Source organism: Scyliorhinus torazame, chromosome 23 (assembly GCF_047496885.1).
Source record: "Scyliorhinus torazame isolate Kashiwa2021f chromosome 23, sScyTor2.1, whole genome shotgun sequence".
Lineage (NCBI taxonomy): Eukaryota > Metazoa > Chordata > Chondrichthyes > Carcharhiniformes > Scyliorhinidae > Scyliorhinus > Scyliorhinus torazame.
Window position 1 is genome coordinate 31,434,674 of NC_092729.1, and position 26,238 is coordinate 31,460,911.

Sequence of the window (26,238 nt, forward strand, 5' to 3'; positions counted from 1 at the left end):
ATCACCAACTCAGCTGGGAGGAGCAATTTATCCAGCAGCTTGTTCTCTGGTCGGCAACGAAAGAGGACAACTCCTTTTTCACCAAGTTTCATCATTGAAGATAATTAAACTTCACCTCCCTCGGCATTTTATGTTTCTCCCTCAATTCTTCAAATCTACTTTCCAACAACAAGTCTGTAACCTGTCTCAGCCCAGCTTTATGCCACTGTTTAAATATTGTATCCAGTCTTGCCGCCGGGGTGAATCGGGGATTTCCATAAATAGGGGCTCGCACCGTCAAGTTTACCAAAGCAAAATGGCGTCTCCGCTTGCTCCAGATGTTGAAGGAAGATGCCAGCACCGGGCTTTGTGTAAACTTCCCCGGGGGAAATGGGAGTGGGGCCGCAGCGAAAGTCTGCAAACTAGCCCCCTTACACGATGCTTACTCCACCTGTACCCATTCCGCTTCTTACTCTCCCCACCATTGTCGAATATTCTCCAAATTCACCGCCCAATAATAATACAAAAGATTGGGAAGCACCAACCCTCCCACCCACCCATTCTTTTTAAATGTGTGCTGGTCCTTTTGAAGAGAAATCCAAAATCTCCTTCCATTTACTGATGGAGAAGTGATCTGCCGCATTTTCTATCTGTTTAGAGCAGGGTGTCTGTGTGAGGGTAAGTGTGTTACTGTGTGTGTGGACTTTTCTCTATCTGTCTATCTGCCAGTCGCCCTGGTCCAACATTCTATTTCTCTCTCCACAGATGCTGCCTGACCTGCTCAGTATTTTCCCGCATTGGTACAAGAGCGAGGAGGTAAGGCTGAACTTATACAAGACACTAGTTAGAGCTCAGCTGGAATATTGTGGACAGTTCTGGGCGCCACACTATAGGAAGGATGTGAACACACTGGAGCGAGTGCAGAGGAGGTTCACAAGAATGGTTCAGGGATGAGAAACTTCAGTGATGAGGATAGATTGGAGAGGTTGGGTCTGTTCTCCACGGAGAGAAATGTCCAAGAGGAGATTAGATAGAGGTGATCAAATTCTTGGGGATGCCGGACAGAGTAGACAGGGAGAAACGGTTCCCACTATTAAGAAGCTCAAGAACGAGATGGCACAGAATTAAAGTGAATTGGAAAAGAAGCAAATGTGATGTGAGAAAATGGAAACAGTATAGTGTAGAGAGAGCCCTGCTCGGTATCGCACCCCGTGCTGTACCAGTCCTGGGAGTGTTTGATGGGGACAGTGTAGAGGGAGCTTTACTCTGTATCTAACCCCGAGATGTACCTGTTCTGGGAGTGTTTGATGGGGACAGTGTAGAGAGAGCCCTGCTCGATATCAGACCCCGTGCTGTACCTGTCCTGGGAGTGTTTGATGGGGACAGCGTAGAGGGAGCTTTACTCTGTATCTAACCCCGTGCTGTACCTGTCCAGGGAGTGTTTGATGGGGACAGTGTAGAGGGAACTTTACTCTGTATCTAACCCCGTGCTGTACCTGTCCTAGGAGTGTTTGATGGGGACAGTGTAGAGGGAGCTTTACTCTGTATCTAACCCCGTGCTGTACCTGTCCTGGAAGTGTTTGATGGGGACAGTGTAGAGAGAGCCCTGCTCGATATCAGACCCCGTGCTGTACCTGTCCTGGGAGTGTATGATGGGGACAGTGTAGAGAGAGCCCTGCTCGATATCAGACCCCGTGCTGTACCTGTCCTGGGAGTGTTTGATGGGGACAGTGTAGAGAGAGCCCTGCTCGATATCAGACCCCGTGCTGTACCTGTCCTGGGAGTGTTTGATGGGGACAGTGTAGAGAGAGCCCTGCTCGATATCAGACCCCGTGCTATACCTGTCCTGGGAGTGTATGATGGGGACAGTGTAGAGAGAGCCCTGCTCGATATCAGACCCCGTGCTGTACCTGTCCTGGGAGTGTTTGATGGGGACAGTGTAGAGAGAGCCCTGCTCGATATCAGACCCCGTGCTGTACCTGTCCTGGGAGTGTTTGATGGGGACAGTGTAGAGAAAGCCCTGCTCGATATCAGACCCCGTGCTGTACCTGTCCTGGGAGTGTTTGATGGGGACACTGTAGAGGGAGCTTTACTCTGTATCTTTTTTTTTAAAATAATATTTTATTGAAAATTTTTGGTCAACCAACACAGTACATTGTGCATCCTTTACACAACATTATAACAATACAGATAATAATGACCTTTTTTATTTAAACAAGAACAAAAGAAAACAACAACAAATAAATAAATATTAAATAACAAAAATAAAAACTAGCCCTAATTGGCAACTGCCTTGTCTCAGGCCACCCCCCCCCCCCCCCCAAGTCCTGGGCCGCTGCTGCTGCCTTCTTTTTTCCCCCATCTATCTTTCCGCAAGATATTCGACGAACGGTTGCCACCGCCTGGTAAACCCTTGAGCCGACCCCCTTAGGACGAACTTAATCCGCTCTAACTTTATGAACCCCGCCATATCATTTATCCAGGTCTCCATCCCCGGGGGCTTGGCTTCTTTCCACATTAGCAATATTCTGCGCCGGGCTACTAGGGACGCAAAGGCCAAAACATCGGCCTCTCTCGCCTCCTGCACTCCCGGCTCTTGTGCAACCCCAAATATAGCCAACCCCCAGCTTGGTTCGACCCGGACTCCTACTACTTTCGAAAGCACCTTTGTCACCCCCATCCAAAACCCCTGTAGTGCCGGGCATGACCAAAACATATGGCTATGATTCGCTGGGCTTCTCGAGCACCTCGCACACCTATCCTCCACCCCAAAAAATTTACTGAGCCGTGTTCCAGTCATATGTGCCCTGTGTAATACCTTAAACTGAATCAGGCTTAGCCTGGCGCACGAGGACGACGAGTTTACCCTGTTTAGGGCATCTGCCCACAGCCCCTCCTCGATCTCCTCCCCTAGCTCTTCTTCCCATTTCCCTTTTAGTTCGTCCACCATAGTCTCCTCTTCATCCCTCATTTCCCTATATATATCCGACACCTTACCGTCCCCCACCCATTTCTTCGAGATGACTCTGTCCTGCACCTCTTGTGTCGGGAGCTGCGGGAATTCCCTCACCTGTTGCCTCGCAAAAGCCCTCAATTGCATGTACCTGAATGCATTCCCTTGGGGCAACCCATATTTCTCGGTCAGCGCTCCCAGACTCGCGAACTTCCCATCCACAAATAGATCTTTCAATTGCGTTATACCTGCTCTTTGCCACATTCCATATCCCCCATCCATTCCCCCCGGGGCAAACCTATGGTTGTTTCTTATCGGGGACCCCCCCAGTGCTCCGGTCTTTCCCCTATGTCATCTCCACTGTCCCCAAATCTTCAGTGTAGCTACCACCACCGGACTCGTGGTATAGTTCCTTGGTGAGAACGGCAATGGGGCTGTCACCATAGCCTGCAGGCTGGTCCCCCTACAGGACGCCCTCTCTAATCTCTTCCACGCCGCTCCTTCCTCCTCTCCCATCCACTTACTCACCATTGAAATATTAGCGGCCCAATAATACTCACTTAGGCTCGGTAGTGCCAGCCCCCCCCTATCCCTACTACGCTGTAAGAATCCCTTCCTCACTCTCGGAGTCTTCCCGGCCCAAACAAAACCCATGATACTCTTTTCTATCCTTTTGAAAAAAGCCTTCGTGATCACCACCGGGAGACACTGAAACACAAAGAGGAATCTCGGGAGGACCACCATCTTAACCGCCTGCACCCTCCCTGCCATTGACAATGCTACCATATCCCATCTCTTGAAATCTTCCTCCATCTGTTCCACCAACCGCGTCAAATTTAGCCTGTGCAATGTGCCCCAATTCTTGGCTATCTGGATCCCCAGGTAACGAAAGTCTCTTGTTACCTTCCTCAACGGTAGGTCCTCTATTTCTCTACTCTGCTCCCCTGGATGCACCACAAACAGCTCACTCTTCCTCATGTTCAATTTATACCCTGAAAAATCCCCAAACTCCCCAAGTATCCGCATTATTTCTGGCATCCCCTCCGCTGGATCCGCCACATATAGTAGCAGATCATCCGCATATAAAGATACCCGGTGTTCTTCTCCTCCCCTAAGTATTCCCCTCCATCTCTTGGAACCTCTCAGCGCTATCGCCAGGGGCTCAATCGCCAGTGCAAACAGTAATGGGGACAGAGGACATCCCTGCCTTGTCCCTCTATGGAGCCGAAAGTATGCAGATCCCCGTCCATTCGTGACCACACTCGCCACTGGGGCCCTATACAACAGCTGCACCCATCCAACATACTCATCTCCAAAACCAAATCTCCTCAGCACCTCCCACAGATAGTCCCACTCCACTCTATCAAATGCTTTCTCGGCATCCATCGCCACTACTATCTCCGTTTCACCCTCTGGTGGGGCCATCATCATTACCCCTAACAGCCTCCGTATATTCGTGTTCAGCTGTCTCCCCTTCACAAAACCAGTTTGGTCCTCATGAACCACCCCCGGGACACATTCCTCTATTCTCATTGCCATTACCTTGGCCAGGACCTTGGCATCCACATTGAGGAGGGAAATTGGTCTGTAGGACCCGCATTGTAGCGGATCCTTTTCCTTCTTTAAGAGAAGCGATATCGTTGCTTCTGACATAGTCGGGGGCAGTTGTCCCCTTTCCTTTGCCTCGTTAAAGGTCCTCGTCAGTAGCGGGGCGAGCAAGTCCAAATATTTTCTGTAAAATTCAACTGGGAATCCGTCCGATCCCGGGGCCTTTCCCGTCTGCATGTTCCTAATTCCTTTCACCACTTCTTCTACCGTGATCTGTGCTCCCAGTCCCACCCTTTCCTGCTCTTCCACCTTGGGAAATTCCAGCCGATCCAAAAAATCCATCATTCTCTCCCTCCCATCCGGGGGTTGAGCTTCATACAATTTTTTATAAAATGTCTTGAACACTTCGTTCACTCTCTCCGCTCCCCGCTCCGTCTCTCCTTCCTCGCCCCTCACCCCCCCTATTTCCCTCGCTGCTCCCCTTTTCCTCAATTGGTGTGCCAGCAATCTGCTCGCCTTCTCTCCATATTCATACTGTACACCCTGCGCCTTCCTCCATTGTGCCTCTGCAGTGCCTGTAGTCAGCAAGTCAAATTCCACATGCAGCCTTTGCCTTTCCCTGTACAGTCCCTCCTCCGGTGCTTCCGCATATTGTCTATCCACCCTCAAAAGTTCTTGCAGCAACCGCTCCCGTTCCTTACTCTCCTGCTTCCCTTTATGTGTCCTTATTGATATCAGCTCCCCCCTAACCACCGCCTTCAATGCCTCCCAGACCACTCCCACCTGAACCTCCCCATTGTCATTGAGTTCCAAGTACTTTTCAATGCATCCCCTCACCCTTAGGTACACCCCCTCATCCGCCATTAGTCCCATGTCCATTCTCCAGGGTGGGCGCCCTCTTGTTTCCTCCCCTATCTCCAAGTCTACCCAGTGTGGGGCATGATCCGAAATGGCTATAGCCGTATATTCCGTTCCCCTCACCCTCGGGATCAATGCCCTACCCAACACAAAAAAGTCTATGCGTGAATAGACTTTATGGACATAGGAGAAAAACGAGAACTCCTTACTCCTAGGTCTACTGAATCTCCACGGGTCCACCCCTCCCATCTGCTCCATAAAATCCTTAAGCACCTTGGCTGCTGCCGGCCTCCTACCAGTCCTGGACTTCGACCTATCCAGCCTTGGTTCCAACACCGTGTTGAAGTCTCCCCCCATTATCAGCTTTCCGGTCTCTAGGTCTGGGATGCGTCCTAGCATTCGCCTCATAAAATTGGCATCGTCCCAATTCGGGGCATACACGTTTACCAACACCACCATCTCTCCCTGTAATTTGCCACTCACCATCACGTATCTGCCCCCGTTGTCCACCACTATAGTCTTTGCCTCGAACATTACCCGCTTCCCCACTAATATAGCCACCCCCCTGTTTTTCGCATCCAGCCCCGAATGGAACACCTGCCCTACCCATCCTTTGCGCAACCTAACCTGGTCTATCAGTTTCAGGTGCGTTTCCTGTAACATAACCACATCTGCTTTAAGTTTCTTAAGGTGTGCGAGTACTCGTGCACTCTTTATCGGCCCGTTAAGCCCCCTCACGTTCCACATGATCAGCCGAGTTGGGGGGCTTCCCCCCCCCCCCCCCCCCTTGCCGGTTAGCCATCATCTTTTTCCAGCTTCTCACCCAGTTCCCACGCAGCTGTATTTCTCCCAGACGGTGCCCCCCGCCCATCCTTTCCCGTACCCACTCCCCCCTTTCCCCAGCAGCAGCAACCCAGTAATTCCCCCCCCCCCCCGCTAGACCCCCCGCTAGCGTAATTACTCCCCCCATGTTGCTCCCAGAAGTCAGTAAACTCTGGCTGACCTCGGCTTCCCCCCGTGATCACGGCTCGCCCCGTGCGGCGCCCCCTCCTTCCTGCTTCTCTATTCCCGCCATAATTATCATAGCGCGGGAACCAAGCCCGCGCCTCTCCCTCGGCCCCGCCTCCCATGGCCAACGCCCCATCTCCTCTCCCTCCCCACCTCCCCCCATCACCACCTGTGGGAGAAAGAAAAGTTACCATACCGCAGGATTAATCATACAATCCCTCTTCGCCCCCCCCCCCCCCCCCCACTCGTCCCACCACTTTGTCCAAACGTTCATTTTCGTAGTCCAATCATTCCAATTTTTCTTCTACAATAAAAGTCCACGCTTCATCCGCCGTCTCAAAGTAGTGGTGCCTCCCTTGATATGTGACCCACAGTCTTGCCGGTTGCAGCATTCCAAATTTTATCTTCTTTTTGTGAAGTACCGCTTTGGCCCGATTAAAGCTCGCCCTCCTTCTCGCCACCTCCGCACTCCAATCTTGATAGACGCGGATCACCGCGTTCTCCCATTTACTACACCGAGTTTTCTTCGCCCATCTAAGGACCATTTCTCTATCCTTAAAACGGAGAAATCTCACCACTATGGCTCTGGGAGCTTCTCCTGCTCTCGATCCTCGCACCATAACTCGGTATGCTCCCTCCACCTCCAACGGACCCGTCGGGGCCTCCACTCCCATTAACGAGTGCAGCATCGTGCTCACATATGCCCCGACGTCCGCCCCCTCCACACCTTCAGGAAGGCCAAGAATCCTCAAGTTGTTCCTCCTTGCGTTGTTTTCCAGTGCCTCCAACCTCTCCACAGATCGTTTCTGGTGTGCCTCCCGTATCTCCGACTTCACCACCAGGCCCTGTATATCGTTTTCATTCTCTGCTGCTTTCGCCTTCACGACCCGAAGCTCCTGCTCCTGGGTCTTTTGTTCCTCTTTCAGCCCTTCAATCGCCTGTAATATCGGGGCCAACAACTCTTTCTTCATTTCCTTTTTTATCTCCTCCACGCAGCGTTTCAAAAACTCTTGTTGTTCAGGGCCCCATATGAGACTGCCACCTTCCGACGCCATCTTGGTTTCTGCTTGCCTTCCTTGCCGTTGTTCCAAAGGATCCGCTGCAATCCGGCCACTTTCCTCTCCTTTTTCCATCCGTGTCCAGGGGGAACACCCTTCTGGTTTACCGCACGGTGTTTTTAGCCGTTAAAATTGCCGTTGGGGCTCCTATCAAGAGCCCAAAAGTCCGTTCCAGCGGGAGCTGCCGAAACGTGCGACTTAGCTGGTCATCTCCGCACCCGGAAGTTGGCAACAACATCATTTTATCAGACAAGGAGGTTCAATGGGATCTTTCACTGAAATCCTCTGATGTCAATTCCTGAGATTGGAATTTATAATGAAACAATTTATATTCAATGAAAACGGTCAGTTTGATAACCCCAACTGCTTTCTGTTAACTCGCCCCTCACTCTCCTCTCTCACCTTGTTTTTAATTTGGGGAATTCTGCAGGCAGCTTGTGCACAGGAAGAGCCCCAAAAATGGTGGCACTTTCAAAATTAAGTTCAGAGTCTCCGAAGATGGATTTCTTTCTCTCTTTCTACTTGAACCTGTACAAACTGACAGCAGGCATATTGATTGCACAGTAAGATTCCACAATCAGAAATGTGATCATGGTGGACAATTCCCCCACGTCCCCTGTGGAAAGGATGAATTAACTCCCTCATTCCCACCTTTAAGTTTAAGACTTTTAACTCAAGACCTTCAAACCCATTTTGCAGTCCGTGAGCTAATTTTTTAAAAATGTGGTCATTATTGCTGTGTTTTTTGAAAATATTTTCATTCCGATGAGGACGGACATAACAACATACAAACAATCAGTCACAACACAAACAAAATACTATTCTCCTCATTTGAGATTTATTCCTTTATTTCCATTAAACTTTCCCCTCTTCCCTCCCCTTACCCACTGGCAACAAACAGATCTGTAAATAGAGACAAGAACAGCTTCCATCTCGTCCAGAACCCCCCACCTGAGCCACAAAGGGCTTACTTTAGTTTCTCAAGTTTAAGGAATTCCGCAATATCCCTCAACCATGTCGATATTTTTGGCGGATCTTCTGACTTCCCTTCCAATACAATTAGCCTCCGGGCGATCAATGTGGCAAAGGCCACCACATCGGCCCCGTCCCCATCTATTAGTCCCGGTACTTCCGACACCCCAGAAATTGCCTCATGTGGTCCCAGTAATATTTCCACCTCCACAACTTTTGTTACTGTTTTAAATAGCGAGAGCCAGAAGCCCAATAATCGTGGACGTGACCAGAAGATGTGGACGTGGTTCACTGGTCCTCCTTTACACTCTCACATTTATCTTCTTCCTCTGTGAAGGATCTGCTCGTTCGTCCCTGTGTCATATCGCCCCTGTGTACATCCTTGAATTGTATCAAGCCCATCCGAGCACGTGAAGATGTCGCATTGACCCTGTGTATAACCTCACTCCATAGTCCCCATTCCAACGCCACACCCAACTCTTCCTTCCAGAGAGTAGCAATGGAGGGATGCTTTTCTAATTGGATGGCTGTGACCAGTGGTGTTCCACAGGGATCAGTGCTGGGACCTTTGCTCTTTGTAGTATATATAAATGATTTGGAGGAAAATGTAACTGGTCTGATTAGTAAGTTTGCAGACGACACAAAGGTTGGTGGAATTGCGGATAGCGATGAGGACTGTCGGAGGATACAGCAGGATTTAGATTGTCTGGAGACTTGGGCGGAGAGATGGCAGATGGAGTTTAATCCGGACAAATGTGAGGTAATGCATTTTGGAAGGTCTAATGCAGGTAGGGAATATACAGTGAATGGTAGAACCCTCAAGAGTATTGAAAGTCAAAGAGATCTAGGAGTACAGGTCCACAGGTCATTGAAAGGGGCAACACAGGTGGAGAAGGTAGTCAAGAAGGCATACGGCATGCTTGCCTTCATTGGCCGGGGCATTGAGTATAAGAATTGGCAAGTCATGTTGCAGCTGTATAAAACCTTAGTTAGGCCACACTTGGAGTATAGTGTTCAATTCTGGTCGCCACACTAGCAGAAGGATGTGGAGGTTTTAGAGAGGGTGCAGAAGAGATTTACCAGAATGTTGCCTGGTATGGAGGGCATTAGCTATGAGGAGCGGTTGAATAAACTCGGTTTGTTCTCACTGGAACGAAGGAGGTTGAGGGGAGACCTGATAGAGGTATACAAAATTATGAGGGGCATAGACAGAGTGGATAGTCAGAGGCTTTTCCCCAGGGTAGAGGGGTCAATTACTAGGGGGCAAAGGTTTAAGGTGAGAGGGGCAAGGTTTAGAGTAGATGTAGGAGGCAAGTTTTTTACGCAGAGGGTAGTGGGTGCCTGGAACTCACTACCGGAGGAGGTAGTGGAAGCAGAGACGATAGGGGCATTTAAGGGGCATCTTGACAAATATATGAATAGGATGGGAAGAGAAGGATACGGACCCAGGAAGTGTAGAAGATTGTCGTTTAGTCGGGCAGCATGGTCAGCACGGGCTTGGAGGGCCGAAGGGCCTGTTCCTGTGCTGTACATTTCTTTGTTCTTTGTTCTTGTTTTGTTTTATTTCCTCAATTGCTGCTTTCTTTCTGTCCATCAGCCAGCTGTAAATGTTAGTAACTCTCCCATCACCAACTCAGCTGGGAGGAGCAATTTATCCAGCAGCTTGTTCTCTGGTCGGCAACGAAAGAGGACAACTCCTTTTTCACCAAGTTTCATCATTGAAGATAATTAAACTTCACCTCCCTCTGCATTTTATGTTTCTCCCTCAATTCTTCAAATCTACTTTCCAACAACAAGTCTGTAACCTCTCTCAGCCCAGCTTTATGCCACTGTTTAAATATTGTATCCAGTCTTGCCGCCGGGGTGAATCGGGGGTTTCCATAAATAGGGGCTCGCACCGTCAAGTTTACCAAAGCAAAATGGCGTCTCCACTTGATCCAGATGTTGAAGGAAGATGCCAGCACCGGGCTTTGTGTAAACTTACCCGGGGGAAATGGGAGTGGGGCCGCAGCGAAAGTCTGCAAACTAGCCCCCTGACACGATGCTTACTCCACCTGTACCCATTCCGCTTCTTCCTCTCCCCACCATTGCCGAATCTTCTCCAAATTCACCGCCCAATAATAATACAAAAGATTGGGAAGCACCAACCCTCCCACCCACCCATTGTTTTTAAATGTGTGCTGGTCCTTTTGAAGAGAAATCCAAAATCTCCTTCCATTTACTGATGGAGAAGTGATCTGCCGCATTTTCTATCTGTTTAGAGCAGGGTGTCTGTGTGAGGGTAAGTGTGTTACTGTGTGTGTGGACTTTTCTCTATCTGTCTATCTGCCAGTCGCCCTGGTCCAACATTCTATTTCTCTCTCCACAGATGCTGCCTGACCTGCTCAGTATTTTCCCGCATTGGTACAAGAGCGAGGAGGTAAGGCTGAACTTATACAAGACACTAGTTAGACCTCAGCTGGAATATTGTGGACAGTTCTGGGCGCCACACTATAGGAAGGATGTGAACACACTGGAGCGAGTGCAGAGGAGGTTCACAAGAATGGTTCAGGAATGAGAAACTTCAGTGATGAGGATAGATTGGAGAGGTTGGGTCTGTTCTCCACAGAGAGAAATGGCCAAGAGGAGATTAGATAGAGGTGATCAAATTCTTGGGGGTGCCGGACAGAGTAGACAGGGAGAAACTGTTCCAACTATTAAGAAGCTCAAGAACGAGATGGCACAGAATTAAAGTGAATTGGAAAAGAAGCAAATGTGATGGGGGAAAATGGAAACAGTATAGTGTAGAGAGAGCCCTGCTCGGTATCACACCCCGTGCTGTACCTGTCCTGGGAGTGTTTGATGGGGACAGTGTAGAGAGAGCCCTGCTCGGTATCACACCCCGTGCTGTACCTGTCCTGGGAGTGTTTGATGGGGACAGTGTAGAGAGAGCCCTGCTCGGTATCACACCCCGTGCTGTACCTGCCCTGGGAGTGTTTGATGGGGACAGTGGAGAGGGAGCTTTACTCTGTATCTAACCCCGTGCTGTACCTATCCTGGGAGTGTTTGATGGGGACAGTGTAGAGGGAGCTTTACTCTGTATCTAACCCCGTCCCGTGCTGTACCTGTCCTGGGAGTGTTTGATGGGGACAGTGTAGAGGGAGCTTTACTCTGTATCTAACCCCGTCCCGTGCTGTACCTCTCCTGGGAGTGTTTGATGGGTACAGTGTAGAGGGAGCTTTACTCTGTATCTAACCCCGTGCTGTACCTGTCCTGGGAGTGTTTGATGGGGACAGTGTAGAGGGAGCATTACTCTGTATCTAACCCCGTGCTGTACCTGTCCTGGGAGTGTTTGATGGGGACAGTGTAGAGGGAGCTTTACTCTGTATCTAACCCCGTGCTATACCTGTCTTGGGAGTGTTTGATGGGGACAGTGTAGAGCGAGCTTTACTCTGTATCTAACCCCGTGCTGTACCTGTCCTGGGAGTGTTTGATGGGGACAGTGTAGAGGGAGCTTTACTCTGTATCTAACCCCGTGCAGAACCTGTTCTGGGAGTGTTTGATGGGGACAGTGTAGAGGGAGCTTTACTCTGTATCTACCCCGTGCTGTACGTGTCCTGGGAGCGTTTGATGGGGACAGTGTAGAGGGAGCTTTACTCTGTGTCTAACCCCGTGCTGTACCTGTCCTGGGAGTGTTTGATGGGGACAGTGTAGAGGGAGCATTACTCTGTATCTAACCCCGTGCTGTACCTGTCCTGGTAGTGTTTGATGGGTCAGTGTCGAGGGAGTTTTACTCTGTATCTAACCCCGTGCTGTACCTGTCCTGGGAGTGTTTTATGGGGACAGTGTAGAGGGAGCTTTACTCTGTATCTAACCCCGTGCTGTACCTGTCCTGGGAGTGTTTGATGGGGACAGTGTAGAGGGGGCTTTACCCTGTATCTAACCCCGTGCTGTACCTGTCCTGGGAGTGTTTGATGGGTCAGTGTAGAGCGAGCTTTACTCTGTATCTAACCCCGTGCTGTACCTGTCCTGGGAGTGTTTGATGGGGACAGTGTAGAGGGAGCTTTACTCTGCATCTCACCCCGTGCTGTACCTTTCCTGGGAGTGTTTGATGGGGCAGGGTAGATGGAGCTTTACTCTGTATCTAACCCCGTGCTGTACCTGTCCTGGGAGTGTTTGATGGGGACAGTGTAGAGGGAGCTTTACTCTGTATCTAACCCCGTGCTATACCTGTCCTGGGAGTGTTTGATGGGTCAGTGTAGAGGGAGCTTTACTCTGTATCTAACCCCGTGCTGTACCTGCCCTGGGAGTGTTTGATGGGTCAGTGTAGAGGGAGCTTTACTCTGTATCTAACCCCGTGCTGTACCTGTCCTGGGAGTGTTTGATGGGTCAGTGTAGAGGGAGCTTTACTCTGTATCTAACCCCGTGCTGTACCTGTCCTGGGAGTGTTTGATGGGTCAGTGCAGAGGGAGCTTTACTCTGTATCTAACTCCTTATTCATGGGTCACTAAACACTTGCGTGCGGGTATATTGACCAATCAGGAAGGCCAATGGTACGTTAACTTTCATCGCTCGGGGTTATTCGTATTGGGGTTAAGATGACTTGCTGCAATTGTACAGAGCCTTGGTCACAACACACCTGGACCATTGTGTGGAGTTTTGTTCCCCATATCTAAGGAAGGATGTACTTGCTGTAGAAGGAGTGTAACGGAGATTCACCAGACGAATCCCTGGGATGGTGACGTTGTCTGATGAGGAGAGATTGAGGAAACTGTACCTGTGTTCCCGAGAGTGCCGAAAAATGAGAGGTGATCTTGAAACATATACAATTCATACGGGGCATCACAAGATAGATGTAGGTTGGATGATCTCTCTGACTGGTGAGATTAGAACCAGGGGGAGGGGGCACAGACTCAAACAATAAGACCAGAAGACATAGAAGCAGAATTAGGCCACTCGGCCCATCGAGTCTGCTCCGCCATTCAATCATGGCTGATATTTTTCTAATTCCCATTCTCCTGCCTTCTCTCCCTATCCCCTGAACCCCTTATTGATCAAGAACCTATCTATCTCTGTCTTAGAGACACTCAGTGATTTGGCCTCCACACCCTTCTGTGGCAAAGAGTTCCACAGATTCACCTCCCTCTGGCTGAAGAAATTACTCCTCATCTCTGTTTTAAAGGATCGTCCCTTTAGTCTGAGATAGTGTTCTCTGCTTCTAGTTTTTCCTACATGTGGAAACATCCTCTCCACGTCCACTCTATCCAGGCCTCGCAGTATCCTGTAAGTTTCAATAAGACCCCCCCTCATCCTTCTAAACTCCAATGTGTACAGACCCAGTGTCCTCAACCATTCCTCATACGACAGGTTCTTCATTCCAGGGAACATTCTTGTGAACCTCCTCTGGACTCTTTCCAAGGCCAGCACATCCTTCCTTAGATACTGGGCCCAAAACTGCTCACAATACTCCAAATGGGATCTGACCAGAGCCTTATACAGCCCCAGAAGTACATCCCTGGTCTTGTATTCTCTCCCTCTTGACATGAATACCCAGAATCAGGGGTAGACCATTGCAGACTGAGATGAGGGGGAATTTCTTCATTCAGAGGGTGGAGAATCTTTGGAATTCTCTGATCCAGAGGGTTGTGGAAGCTCACTCATTGAGCATGTTCCAGACACAAATCGAGTGTGTATAATAAAATCGGAATGTGTGTGAGTGTGCGTGCGTCTGTGCGTGCCAGGATCTGTTTGAATGGTGGAGCAGACTCGATGGGCCAAATCGCCTACACCTGCTCATATTTTCCTTTGAGACTTAAATGCGTTTACACACACAAGTTTACAGATACACACACACATGTGCGTGCACACACTGACTGATACATACACGGGTCCAGATACATGCACACACACCCTGCGTGCATAGACACATGCGTGTACACACACATTGTCACACACACACATATATCTTAGCCATTTAAGACAATTTGATAGAATGCTACACATCCCAGTTTGCCAATGACACCAAACATTAGACAGCGTTGTAAGCAACATAGCTGGAAACATCAAATTGCAGGGAGATATTATCGTTTTGGCAGTAGACTGAACTGGTGGACGTGTTTCAGTGTTGGGAAATGTTTAGATGATGTGCTTTAGACATAAAAAGGATAGAACCGTGATCTTTATAAATGATGAGAAGACAGAAACAGTGGAAGTTTAAACTGGACAGATATTTCACAGCTGGATTCGCACAATACAGACAGCAATGTATGGTAGATTGTGGAAGTGCCACAAATGTTGTCAAGTGCAGTGCGAGGCGTACCTCAATGTTTCAGTCTCACTGTGAAACTGTCAGCCCACAGGGACAACATTTCTGTACAATAGGATTGAAGCACAAGTTCAAATAGTTTTGTTTCAAAGTTTAAAATAAACTGTCATTTTTCTGTGCAGCTTTCGGAATCTGTCAGTGGAATTTAGGTTATACAGGCAAGTGTTAACAAGAGTATTGGGAACGGATTGGAAGTTTTGATGGAGAAATTCCTGCATTATGGAAATGTGTGAGATCTATTTAGGGTTGGGGAATGGATTGATCAAAGGATGTAGTTTTTTGTTATCTACATTAGACTGAGAGCCTTGAAGATTCACAACTTCCATGTGCTGGGATAAAGGATTGATTAACCAAGGCCTATTATTCAAATACTTCAGACAAATGACAAAACATCAATAACAGAGAATATACAAACAGAGACAAGCAGACACCTGTAATCGGAGCTTAAACTTCATGTTTGAATGTGAAGGGCTGAAATAAACAAGAGTCCACCCTGGGATTCGGTGCAATTTGAGTTCTGCTTTTCTAAAAAATAAAAATAACTATCTGCAATGAAAAATTCTTTGGACAGGACAGAGGGATTTTGACTCTGTATTTAACCCCAGACAGTATTTGGGTTGTGAGTGTTTGATGGGCAGTGTAGATGAAGCTTTACTCTGAAACACTGGAATTTAGTTTAAGGGTGATTTAATCAAATGCTTCAGAATAATAATTGATATTGTACATCTCGTGTGTGTCTCAGTGTCAGCTGTGAAACATGTACAGCTCAATCTCATCCTGTTTCTGTGTGTCTCTCTGAAATTAGCTGGTCCATTTCCAAAATTACCACTGACTAGATTTCAAAAGGGCTCCATTGCCTGTGAAGCAGTTTGTGATACCCAAAGGTTCTGAAAAGTGCTTTAGAAAAGTCTGTCCCCAAGCTGCTGTGAGGATGTTCAGAGTCAGTGTGTGACTTGGGTCACACACAGGCCAGATACACCTCTCCAAGTTAAAGGTGGAGAATGGATCTCGCTCCATTTGAAAGATGTTTTGACGCAGCCTGTCTGTGTTTGTGTCTGTGTGTGAGTTTGTGTTTGTCTGTACACGTGTTTGTGTGTCTGGGGTGAGGGGGGAGGTTGTGTGTATGACACATTACGTGGCACGGTAGCACAGTGGGTAGCACTGTGGCTTCACAGCTCCAGGGTCCCGGGTTCGATCCCCGGCACGTTCTCTCTGTGTCTGCGAGGGTTTCCTCCGGGAGCTCCGGTTTCCTCCCACAAGTCTGACAGACGTGCTGTTGGGTAATTTAGACATTCTGAATGCTCCCTCTGTGGACCCGAACAGGCGCCGGAATGTGGAGACTAGGGGCTTTTCACAGTAACTTCATTGCAGTGTTAATGAAAGCCCACCTGTGACAATAAAGATTATTATACATGGTAGTCCCACAGGCTCTTACCCTGGGTACATGGTAGTCAGCACTCCAAAAGGGTAAATTGTTGTGTCCACAGCAGTGTGGTGTAATGTAGTATTAACTGGGACAAGAGCTTATAGTATAAACAGTGACGGGGCCAACTGCAGTGATCACTGGGAAAGGAGCTAATGTGTTCTCAATAGCGATATGGATGTGAACGGTTATATATTACAAGGTAATATTCACAATGACATTCTCTAATGCAGTAATATTTCTGACACAGTGTAGAGCAGCATTTACAGCTACTGATGCTGCTGGGAAATAAATTGATCCAGGATTTTGTATCGGATTATTAAAATAGGTTATTGATTAAGGTGGTCTAGTCGCTAAGGCAGGCTCGATCAGCTGAATGGCCCATTCCTGTTCCTATGTACCTCTCCTGGGAGTGTTTGGTGAGGACAGATGTAGAGGGAGCTTTACTGTGTATCTAACGCTGTGCTGTACCTGTCCTGGGAGTGTTTGATGGGGGCAGTCTCGAGGGAGCTTTACTCTGTATCTAACCCCATGCTGTACCTGTCCTGGGAGTGTTTGATGGGATCAGTGCAGAGGGAGCTTTACTCTTTATCTAACCTCATGCTGGACCTGTCCTGGGAATGTTTAATGGGGACAGTGTAGAGGGAGCTTTACTCTGTTTCTCACCCCGTGCTGTACCTGTCCTGGGAGTGTTTGATGGGATCAGTGCAGAGGGAGCTTTACTCTTTATCTAACCTCATGCTGTACCTATCCTGGGAGTGTTTGATTGGGACAGTGTAGAGGACTCTGTGTGTCCCTCGCTCTCTGTGTGTCCCAACTCCCTGTGTGTCCCTCGCTCTCTGTGTGTCCCTTGCTCTCTGTGTGTGTCCCTCACTCTCTGTGTGTCCCTCGCTCTCTGTGTGTGTCACTCGCTCTCTGTGTGTCCCTCGCTCTCTGTGTGTGTCCCTCGCTCTCTGTGTGTGCCTCGCTCTCTGTGTGTCACTCGCTCTCTGTGTGTGCCCCTCGCTCTGTGTGTCCCTTGCTCTCTGTGTCCCTCGCTCTCTGTGTGTCCCCCGGTCTCTGTGTGTCCCTCGCTCTCTGTGTGTCCCTCGCTCTCTGTGTGTGCCTCGCTCTCTGTGTGTCCCTCGCTCTCTATGTGTCCCTCGCTCTCTGTGTGCCACTCGCTCTCTGTGTTTCCCTCTCTCTCTGTGTGTCCCAGCTCTCTGTGTGTCCCTCGCTCTCTGTGTGCCCCAATCTCTGTGTGTCCCTCGCTCTCTGTGTGTCCCTCGCTCTCTGTGTGTCCCTCGCTCTCTGTGTGTCCCAGCTGTCTGTGTGTCCCTCGCACTCTGTGTGTCCCTCGCTCTCTGTGTGTGTCCCTCGCTCTCTGTGTGTCCCTCGCTCTCTCTGTGTGTCCCTCGGTCTCTGTGTGTGTCCCTCGCTCTCTGTGTGTCCCTCGCTCTCTGTGTCCCTCGCTCTCTCTGTGTCCCTCGCTCTCTCTGTGTCCCTCGGTCTCTGTGTGTCCCTCGCTCTGTGTGTGTCCCTCGCTCTCTGTGTGTCCCTCGCTCTCTGTGTGTCCCTCGCTCTCTGTGTGTCCCTCGCTCTGTGTGTCCCTCGCTCTCTGTGTGTTCCCTCACTCTCTGTGTGTCCCTCACTCTCTGTGTGTCCCTCGCTCTGTGTGTCCCTCGCTCTCTGTGTGTTCCCTCACTCTCTGTGTGTTCCTCGCTCTCTGTGTGTGTCCCTCGCACTGTGTCTGTCCCTCGCTCTCAGTGTGTGTCCCTCGCTCTCTTTGTGTGTCCCTCGCTCTCTGTGTTTCCCTCGCTCTCTGTGTTTCCCTCGCTCTCTGTGTGTCCCAGCTCTCTGTGTGTCCCTCGCTCTCTGTGTGCGCCTCGCTCTCTGTGTGTCCCTCGCTCTCTGTGTGTCCCAACTCCCTGTGTGTCCCTCGCTCTCTGTGTGTCCCTTGCTCTCTGTGTTTGTCCCTCACTCTCTGTGTGTCCCTCGCTCTCTGTGTGTGTCCCTCGCTATCTGTGTGTCCCTCGCTCTCTGTGTGTGTCCCTCGCTCTTTGTGTGCCCCTCGCTCTCTGTGTGTCCCTCGCTCTCTGTGTGTCCCTCGCTCTCTGTGTGTCCCTCGCTGTCTGTGTGTGCCTCGCTCTCTGTGTGTCCCTCGCTCTCTATGTGTCCCTCGCTCTCTATGTGTCCCTCGCTCTCTGGGTGCCTCTCACTCTCTGTGTTTCCCTCTCTCTCTCTGTGTCCCTCGCTCTCTGTGTGTCCCTCGCTCTCTGTGTGTTCCTCGCTCTCTGTGTGTGTCCCTCGCACTGTGTCTGTCCCTCGCTCTCAGTGTGTGTCCCTCGCTCTCTTTGTGTGTTCCTCGCTCTCTGTGTGTCCCTCGCTCTCTGTGTTTCCCTCGCTCTCTGTGTGTCCCTCGCTCTCTGTGTGTCCCAACTCCCTGTGTGTCCCTCGCTCTCTGGGTGTCCCTTGCTCTCTGTGTTTGTCCCTCACTCTCTGTGTGTCCCTCGCTCTCTGTGTGTGTCCCTCGCTATCTGTGTGTCCCTCGCTCTCTGTGTGTGTCCCTCGCTCTCTGTGTGCCCCTCGCTCTCTGTGTGTCCCTCGCTCTCTGTGTGTCCCTCGCTGTCTGTGTGTGCCTCGCTCTCTGTGTGTCCCTCGCTCTCTATGTGTCCCTCGCTCTCTATGTGTCCCTCGCTCTCTGGGTGCCTCTCACGCTCTGTGTTTCCCTCTCTCTCTCTGTGTCCCTCGCTCTCTGTGTGTCCCTCGCTCTCTGTGTGTCCCTCGCTCTCTGTGTGTCCCTCGCTCTCTGTGTGTCCCTCGCTCTCTGTGTGTCCATTTATGAGCAAGACTTGTATAAAAAACAGAGATTGGCAATCAGTCAATCCTGGATGATTCCTTCGTAACCGCAGCAGAGTTGCAGGGACTGGTCGCACCGAATCTCCTGTGTCAATGGTGTCTTTCCCATTCTCAGGGGTTGGCCCAAAACATTGTGGCTGATGCTCAGTTAACCACTGACATGTCCGAATAGCCGGTCCTCATTGTTGTTGCAAAGGAAATATTTATGATCACGAAAGTAGATGGACATAAGCTTTAAATGTTAATTTTTACCATTTGGCATTTCCATCCACATAAGGTTTTTTCTCTTGAAGCAAGCTGGGTGGTGTACCCGTTCCATGGTGATGATTCCGTCCTAATGCAGCAGATAGTAGGAATAAGGTCATGTGTAATAAGGCTCTTTGTGGTGTGAAAAATATACAAATCTTACTTTGCTTGAATAATTCAATGAGGGACACTCCCTGGCAAAATGGAACATATTTACCCATCGGCAGGAGCACGGTTCAGTCAGTGACTATAACCTCCGCACATTTTGGTAGATTTCAACATAATCTGAAGACCTTCCTTCCTCTTCCTGTCGGGGCACCAAGTCTCCATCCCTTTCCATTTGTAGATGGTTCAGAGTCGCGTAAGTGACATAATAATCGGCCTTGCCCTGAAAGGGAGTGGAGAGGGTATCAATACACTCGCTGCCTGCTCGAATTTAAACCGTATCGGTCAGAACCTCCTCCTCCTCCAGGTACTGTATGCGGTCAGAGCACTGGGACTAATACGTTTACATAGGGACAGCTTGTGTGTGTAATTTTGTATCTGTTTGTGTCTCTGGGAATAAAGAACAAAGAAAGTTACAGCCCAGGAACAGGACCTTCTGCCCTCCAAGCCTGCCCATCTAACATAAAACCGTCCACATTTCCGCGGTCCGTATCCATCTAGCCCCATCTTATACCTGTTTTGTTTTATTCGTTCAGGGGACGTGCGTGTCGCAGGCTGGGCCAGCATTTATTGTCCATCCCTAACTGCGCTTGCAGGGCAGTTAAACGTCAAGCACATTGCTGAGGGGCTGGGGTCAGACCAGGCAAATTTGGCAGATTTCCTTCTCTGATCCAGATGGAGTTTTACGACAACCAGCAATGGTCATCATTGCACATTTAATTCCAGATTTTTATTAAATTCAAACTTCGCCATCTGCAGTGCCGGGATTCGAACCCGCATCCCCGGAGCATTACCTTGGGTTTCTGGTTCAGTCGTCCAGTGATAATACCACTACGCCACTGCATCCCAGTGCCTACAGCATTGGCTATTCTCCAGTCCTCTGGGACCTCCTCTGTAGCCAGTGCGGAGACAAGGATTCGTGTCAGGGTCCCAGCGCTTACGTCCAGTGCCTCCCTCAGTATTCTGGGGTATATCGCATCCGGCCCTGGGGACTTATCGATATTAATGTTTTTCAAGACGCCCAACACCGCCTCCTTTTTGATATTAACTTGACCCAAACAATCTTAACACCCTTCCCCAGTCTCCACATCCATCAAGTCCTTCTCTTTGGTGAATACTGACACAACGTAGTCATTCAGTACCTCGCCAATTTCCTCTGGTGACAATCATAGATTCCCTCCCGTGTCCCTGAGTCGGGCAACCCTTTATGTTGTGAGAGTTTTCCTCCTCTGACACTCTTTGTGACAGTGAGTTTTTGATCCGCTTATCTACCTGCCCTGCTGACTTCAGCAAACTATGGACATGTGCCCCAAAATGTTGCTCTCCTCTGATTCCCTCCAACATTAATGATGTGGTTAAATAAGACACTTACTGGGATTCTTCCAGCTCCATTTCCATTGTCACCTATAGGGAACAAAATACTCAACTTTGAGTTTGCTTTCCGGGTGATATTCCAATTCCAGCCCCCCCTTCCCTCCCCTCCCCCCATTATCCTCGTTAATATGTCAGTAAACATGTCTGTTCTTCCCACAAGTAGACAGAACCTCTGCCGTTGGTGAAGTGGGATTGCAATAGATATGATAAATAGGGGCTGGTTTAGCACAGGGCTAAATCGCTGGCTTTGGAAGCAGACCAAGGCAGGCTAGCAGCACGGTTCAATTCCCGTACCAGCCTCCCAGAACAGGTGCCGGTATGTGGCGACTAGGGGCTTGTCACAGTAACTTCATTTGAAGCCTACTTGTGACAATAAGCGATTTTCATTTCATGAACGAGTTCAGACAAGTGACTTGGAAAACACTTTACTTTACATTTGGAGCTCGGGTGCGCGGGGGGAGAGGGGCGGGGGGAGTGCACCACTTTGGCCAATGAAAGCAGCACACAATGCTGTTGGCCAATTGAAGATCAAAGTAAGGAGTCACCTTTATTTCATGGGGGTGTGGGCAGTGGCGGCAATGGCAGAATTCATTGCAATTTCCTTACTGGTCTACAGGAGGTGGCGTTGAGCCACCTTCCTCTGCATTACCCGTGGTGCAATAAGGGTCAGGGCTCCATTCCTTTATTGCAACCTCTCTCGAGTGGCATTCTCCGCCACTTTACCAGCACAGTTAGGGGGTCAAGCAAATCCCTGTGGATCTGGATGAGAACAGTCAGGACGGCAGACATACCTCCGCTCATGGAGGGGCAGCAGTGGATCACATTTCCGCTGCAATTGCTAAATGCTCACCGTGACTCAGACTTTCCAATCCCACATACTCATCATTTGTCACAGTTGATCTCCGCGAATTGCTGTGGTGGATTGTGAACCCATATCCAGAGATTATTAGGCAGGACCTTTGGGTTACTATATTGATCTTATAAAGCTGTGACCATCTCCCCAGTGGGAATTTTCGGTGTGCGACTACCCCCCCACCCACTTCCGCACCCCACCTTATTGTGAGGCCCAGTCAAAAACGCCAATAAACTGGTCATCCCCAAATCATTCCAATGCAATAACACATGAAAGTAAGAGTGTGAGCACTCCTTGAATGATGGAAGCACAGCATTCCTACTATGCTAAAGTAAGTCATTTGGACCATGGAGTCTGCAGCGATCCTCTGAAAGAGCCACTAAACCAGACAGCCTCCTGTAAGACAAAACCAGACACAACTGCACATCTTTGGGCACTAAGGGGCAATTTAACACGGCCAATCCCCGTAACCTGTACATCTTTGGACACTAACGGGCAGTTTAACACGGCCAATCCCCGTAACCTGTACATCTTTGGACACTAACGGGCAATTTAACACGGCCAATCCCCGGAACCTGCACATGTTTGGACACTAAGGGGTATTTTTAGCATGGTCAATAAAGCTAGCAGGTATATCCGTGCATACTGTGAGCGATATTCAGCCCTATATCTGAGGCAGAATGTGCTGGCCTTGTTAAGGGTCCTGGGAAGGATTACAAAAATGATCCCTGGAATGAAGAGTTGGCAAACGGTTACTGTGCAACTCGTCTGTACTCCTCAGAGTTTAGAAGGATGAGGGGATGGGGGGTATTATTCAACTTATAGGATGATGTGAGGCCTGAATAGAGTGAAGGTGGAGAGGATGTTTCGACTAGTAGGAGAAACTAGAACCCGAGGGCACAGCCTCAGACTGAAGGGCGATCCTTTAAAACAGAGATGAGGAGGAATTTCTTCAGCCAGAGGGTGTTGAATCTGCGGAACTCTTTGCCACAGAAGGCTGTGAGGGTCAAATCGCTGACTGTCTTGAAGACAGATAGATATTTTTGATGAATAAGGCGATCAGGGTTTGTGGGTGAAGGCAGGAGAACGGAGTTGAGAAACACAGCAGGCATTATTGAACCGTGGAGCAGATTCGATGGGCCGAATGGACTAATTCTGCTCCTATTCACGGCACCGAGGTCCCAGGTTCGATCCCGGCTCTGGGTCACTGTGCATGTGGAGTTTGCACATTCTCCCCGTGTTTGCTTGGGTTTCGCCCCCACAACCCAAAGATGTGCAGGGGAGGTGGATTGGCCACGCCAAATTGCCCATTAATTGGAAGGCATGAATTGGGCACTCTAAATTTATATAATTTAAATAAAAAGAATAATTCTGCTCCCATGTCTTATGTTCTTATCTTTGGACACTAGGGGCAATTTAACATGTCTAATCCCCCTACGGTGCACATGTTTGGACACTAAGGGACAAAATAGCATTGCCAATCCCCATAACGTGTACATCTTTGGACACTAAGGGACAATTTAACACGGCCAATCCACCTAACCTGCACATCTTTGGACACTAAGGGACAATTTAACACGGCCAGTCCACCTAACCTGTACATCTTTGGACACTAAGGGACAATTTAACACGGCCAATCCACCTAACCTGCACATCTTTCACAATAAGGGACAATTTAACACGGCCAATCCACCTAACCTGTACATCTTTGGACACTGAGGGACAATTTAACACGGCCAATCCACCGAACCTGTACATCTTTGGACACTAACGGGCAGTTTAACACGGCCAATCCACCTAACCTGCACATCTTCGGACACTAAGGGACAATTTAACACGGCCAATCCACCTAACCTGTACATCTTTGGACACTGAGGGACAATTTAACACGGCCAATCCACCGAACCTGTACATCTTTGGACACTAACGGGCAGTTTAACACGGCCAATCCACCTAACCTGCACATCTTCGGACACTAAGGGACAATTTAACACGGCCAATCCACCTAACCTGTACATCTTTGGACACTAACGGGCAGTTTAACACGGCCAATACACCTAACCTGTACATCTTTGGACACGAACGGGCAGTTTAACACGGCCAATCCACCTAACCTGTACATCTTTGGACACTAAGGGACAATTTAACACGGCCAATCCACCTAACCTGCACATCTTTGAACACTAAGGGACAATTTAACACGGCCAGTCCACCTAACCTGTACATCTTTGGACACTAAGGGACAATTTAACACGGCCAATCCACCTAACCTGCACATCTTTTCACAATAAGGGACAATTTAACACGGCCAATCCACCTAACCTGTACATCTTTGGACACTGAGGGACAATTTAACACGGCCAATCCACCGAACCTGTACATCTTTGGACACTAACGGGCAGTTTAACACGGCCAATCCACCTAACCTGCACATCTTCGGACACTAAGGGACAATTTAACACGGCCAATCCACCTAACCTGTACATCTTTGGACACTGAGGGACAATTTAACACGGCCAATCCACCGAACCTGTACATCTTTGGACACTAACGGGCAGTTTAACACGGCCAATCCACCTAACCTGCACATCTTCGGACACTAAGGGACAATTTAACACGGCCAATCCACCTAACCTGTACATCTTTGGACACTAACGGGCAGTTTAACACGGCCAATACACCTAACCTGTACATCTTTGGACACGAACGGGCAGTTTAACACGGCCAATCCACCTAACCTGTACATCTTTGGACACTAAGGGACAATTTAACACGGCCAATCCACCTAACCTGCACATCTTTGGACACTAAGGGACAATTTAACACGGCCAGTCCACCTAACCTGTACATCTTTGGACACTAAGGGACAATTTAACACGGCCAATCCACCTAACCTGCACATCTTTTCACAATAAGGGACAATTTAACACGGCCAATCCACCTAACCTGTACATCTTTGGACACTGAGGGACAATTTAACACGGCCAATCCACCGAACCTGTACATCTTTGGACACTAACGGGCAGTTTAACACGGCCAATCCACCTAACCTGCACATCTTCGGACACTAAGGGACAATTTAACACGGCCAATCCACCTAACCTGTACATCTTTGGACACTAACGGGCAGTTTAACACGGCCAATACACCTAACCTGTACATCTTTGGACACTAACGGGCAGTTTAACACGGCCAATCCACCTAACCTGCACATCTTCGGACACTAAGGGACAATTTAACACGGCCAGTCCACCTAACCTGTACATCTTTGGACACTAAGGGACAATTTAACACGGCCAATCCACCTAACCTGCACATCTTTTCACAATAAGGGACAATTTAACACGGCCAATCCACCTAACCTGTACATCTTTGGACACTGAGGGACAATTTAACACGGCCAATCCACCGAACCTGTACATCTTTGGACACTAACGGGCAGTTTAACACGGCCAATCCACCTAACCTGCACATCTTCGGACACTAAGGGACAATTTAACACGGCCAATCCACCTAACCTGTACATCTTTGGACACTAACGGGCAGTTTAACACGGCCAATACACCTAACCTGTACATCTTTGGACACTAACGGGCAGTTTAACACGGCCAATCCACCTAACCTGCACATCTTCGGACACTAAGGGACAATTTAACACGGCCAATCCACCTAACCTGTACATCTTTGGACACTGAGGGACAATTTAACACGGCCAATCCACCGAACCTGTACATCTTTGGACACTAACGGGCAGTTTAACACGGCCAATCCACCTAACCTGCACATCTTCGGACACTAAGGGACAATTTAACACGGCCAATCCACCTAACCTGTACATCTTTGGACACTAACGGGCAGTTTAACACGGCCAATACACCTAACCTGTACATCTTTGGACACGAACGGGCAGTTTAACACGGCCAATCCACCTAACCTGTACATCTTTGGACACTAAGGGACAATTTAACACGGCCAATCCACCTAACCTGCACATCTTTGGACACTAAGGGACAATTTAACACGGCCAGTCCACCTAACCTGTACATCTTTGGACACTAAGGGACAATTTAACACGGCCAATCCACCTAACCTGCACATCTTTTCACAATAAGGGACAATTTAACACGGCCAATCCACCTAACCTGTACATCTTTGGACACTGAGGGACAATTTAACACGGCCAATCCACCGAACCTGTACATCTTTGGACACTAACGGGCAGTTTAACACGGCCAATCCACCTAACCTGCACATCTTCGGACACTAAGGGACAATTTAACACGGCCAATCCACCTAACCTGTACATCTTTGGACACTAACGGGCAGTTTAACACGGCCAATACACCTAACCTGTACATCTTTGGACACGAACGGGCAGTTTAACACGGCCAATCCACCTAACCTGTACATCGTTGGACACTAACGGGCAGTTTAACACGGCCAATCCACCTAACCTGTACATCTTTGGACACTAAGGGACAATTTAACATGGCCAATCCACCTAACCTGTACATCTTTGGACATTAACGGGCAGTTTAACACGGCCAATCCCACTAACCTGTACATCTTTGGACATTAACGGGCAGTTTAACACGGGCAATCCCACTAACCTGTACATCTTTGGACAATAAGGGGCAATTTAGCACGGCCAATCCACCT

General features: G+C 49.1%; 1 protein-coding gene and 1 long non-coding RNA gene across 5 annotated transcripts in view; one reads left to right on the forward strand and one right to left on the reverse strand.

Moving 5' to 3' along the window:
• The first annotated feature begins 743 nt into the window (after positions 1-743).
• The window catches only part of LOC140399577 (uncharacterized), a 133,612-nt gene continuing 108,117 nt past the window's right edge, over positions 744-26,238 (forward strand). For both annotated transcript variants that reach the window (XR_011937731.1, XR_011937732.1), the window contains exons 1-2: positions 744-795; positions 10,745-10,795. This is a non-coding gene — a long non-coding RNA (uncharacterized lncRNA). The remainder of the gene's footprint in view (positions 796-10,744; positions 10,796-26,238) is intronic.
• LOC140399576 (Fc receptor-like protein 5) overlaps positions 14,516-26,238 on the reverse strand; it is a 105,598-nt gene continuing 93,875 nt past the window's right edge. For all 3 annotated transcript variants that reach the window (XM_072489114.1, XM_072489115.1, XM_072489116.1), the window contains 3 exons: positions 20,725-20,756; positions 19,405-19,575; positions 14,516-19,275 (listed from right to left, as the gene is read on the reverse strand). In XM_072489114.1, coding sequence (XP_072345215.1) covers positions 19,435-19,575; positions 20,725-20,756 — 173 coding nt within the window. In that variant the 3' untranslated portion in view covers positions 14,516-19,275; positions 19,405-19,434. The remainder of the gene's footprint in view (positions 19,276-19,404; positions 19,576-20,724; positions 20,757-26,238) is intronic.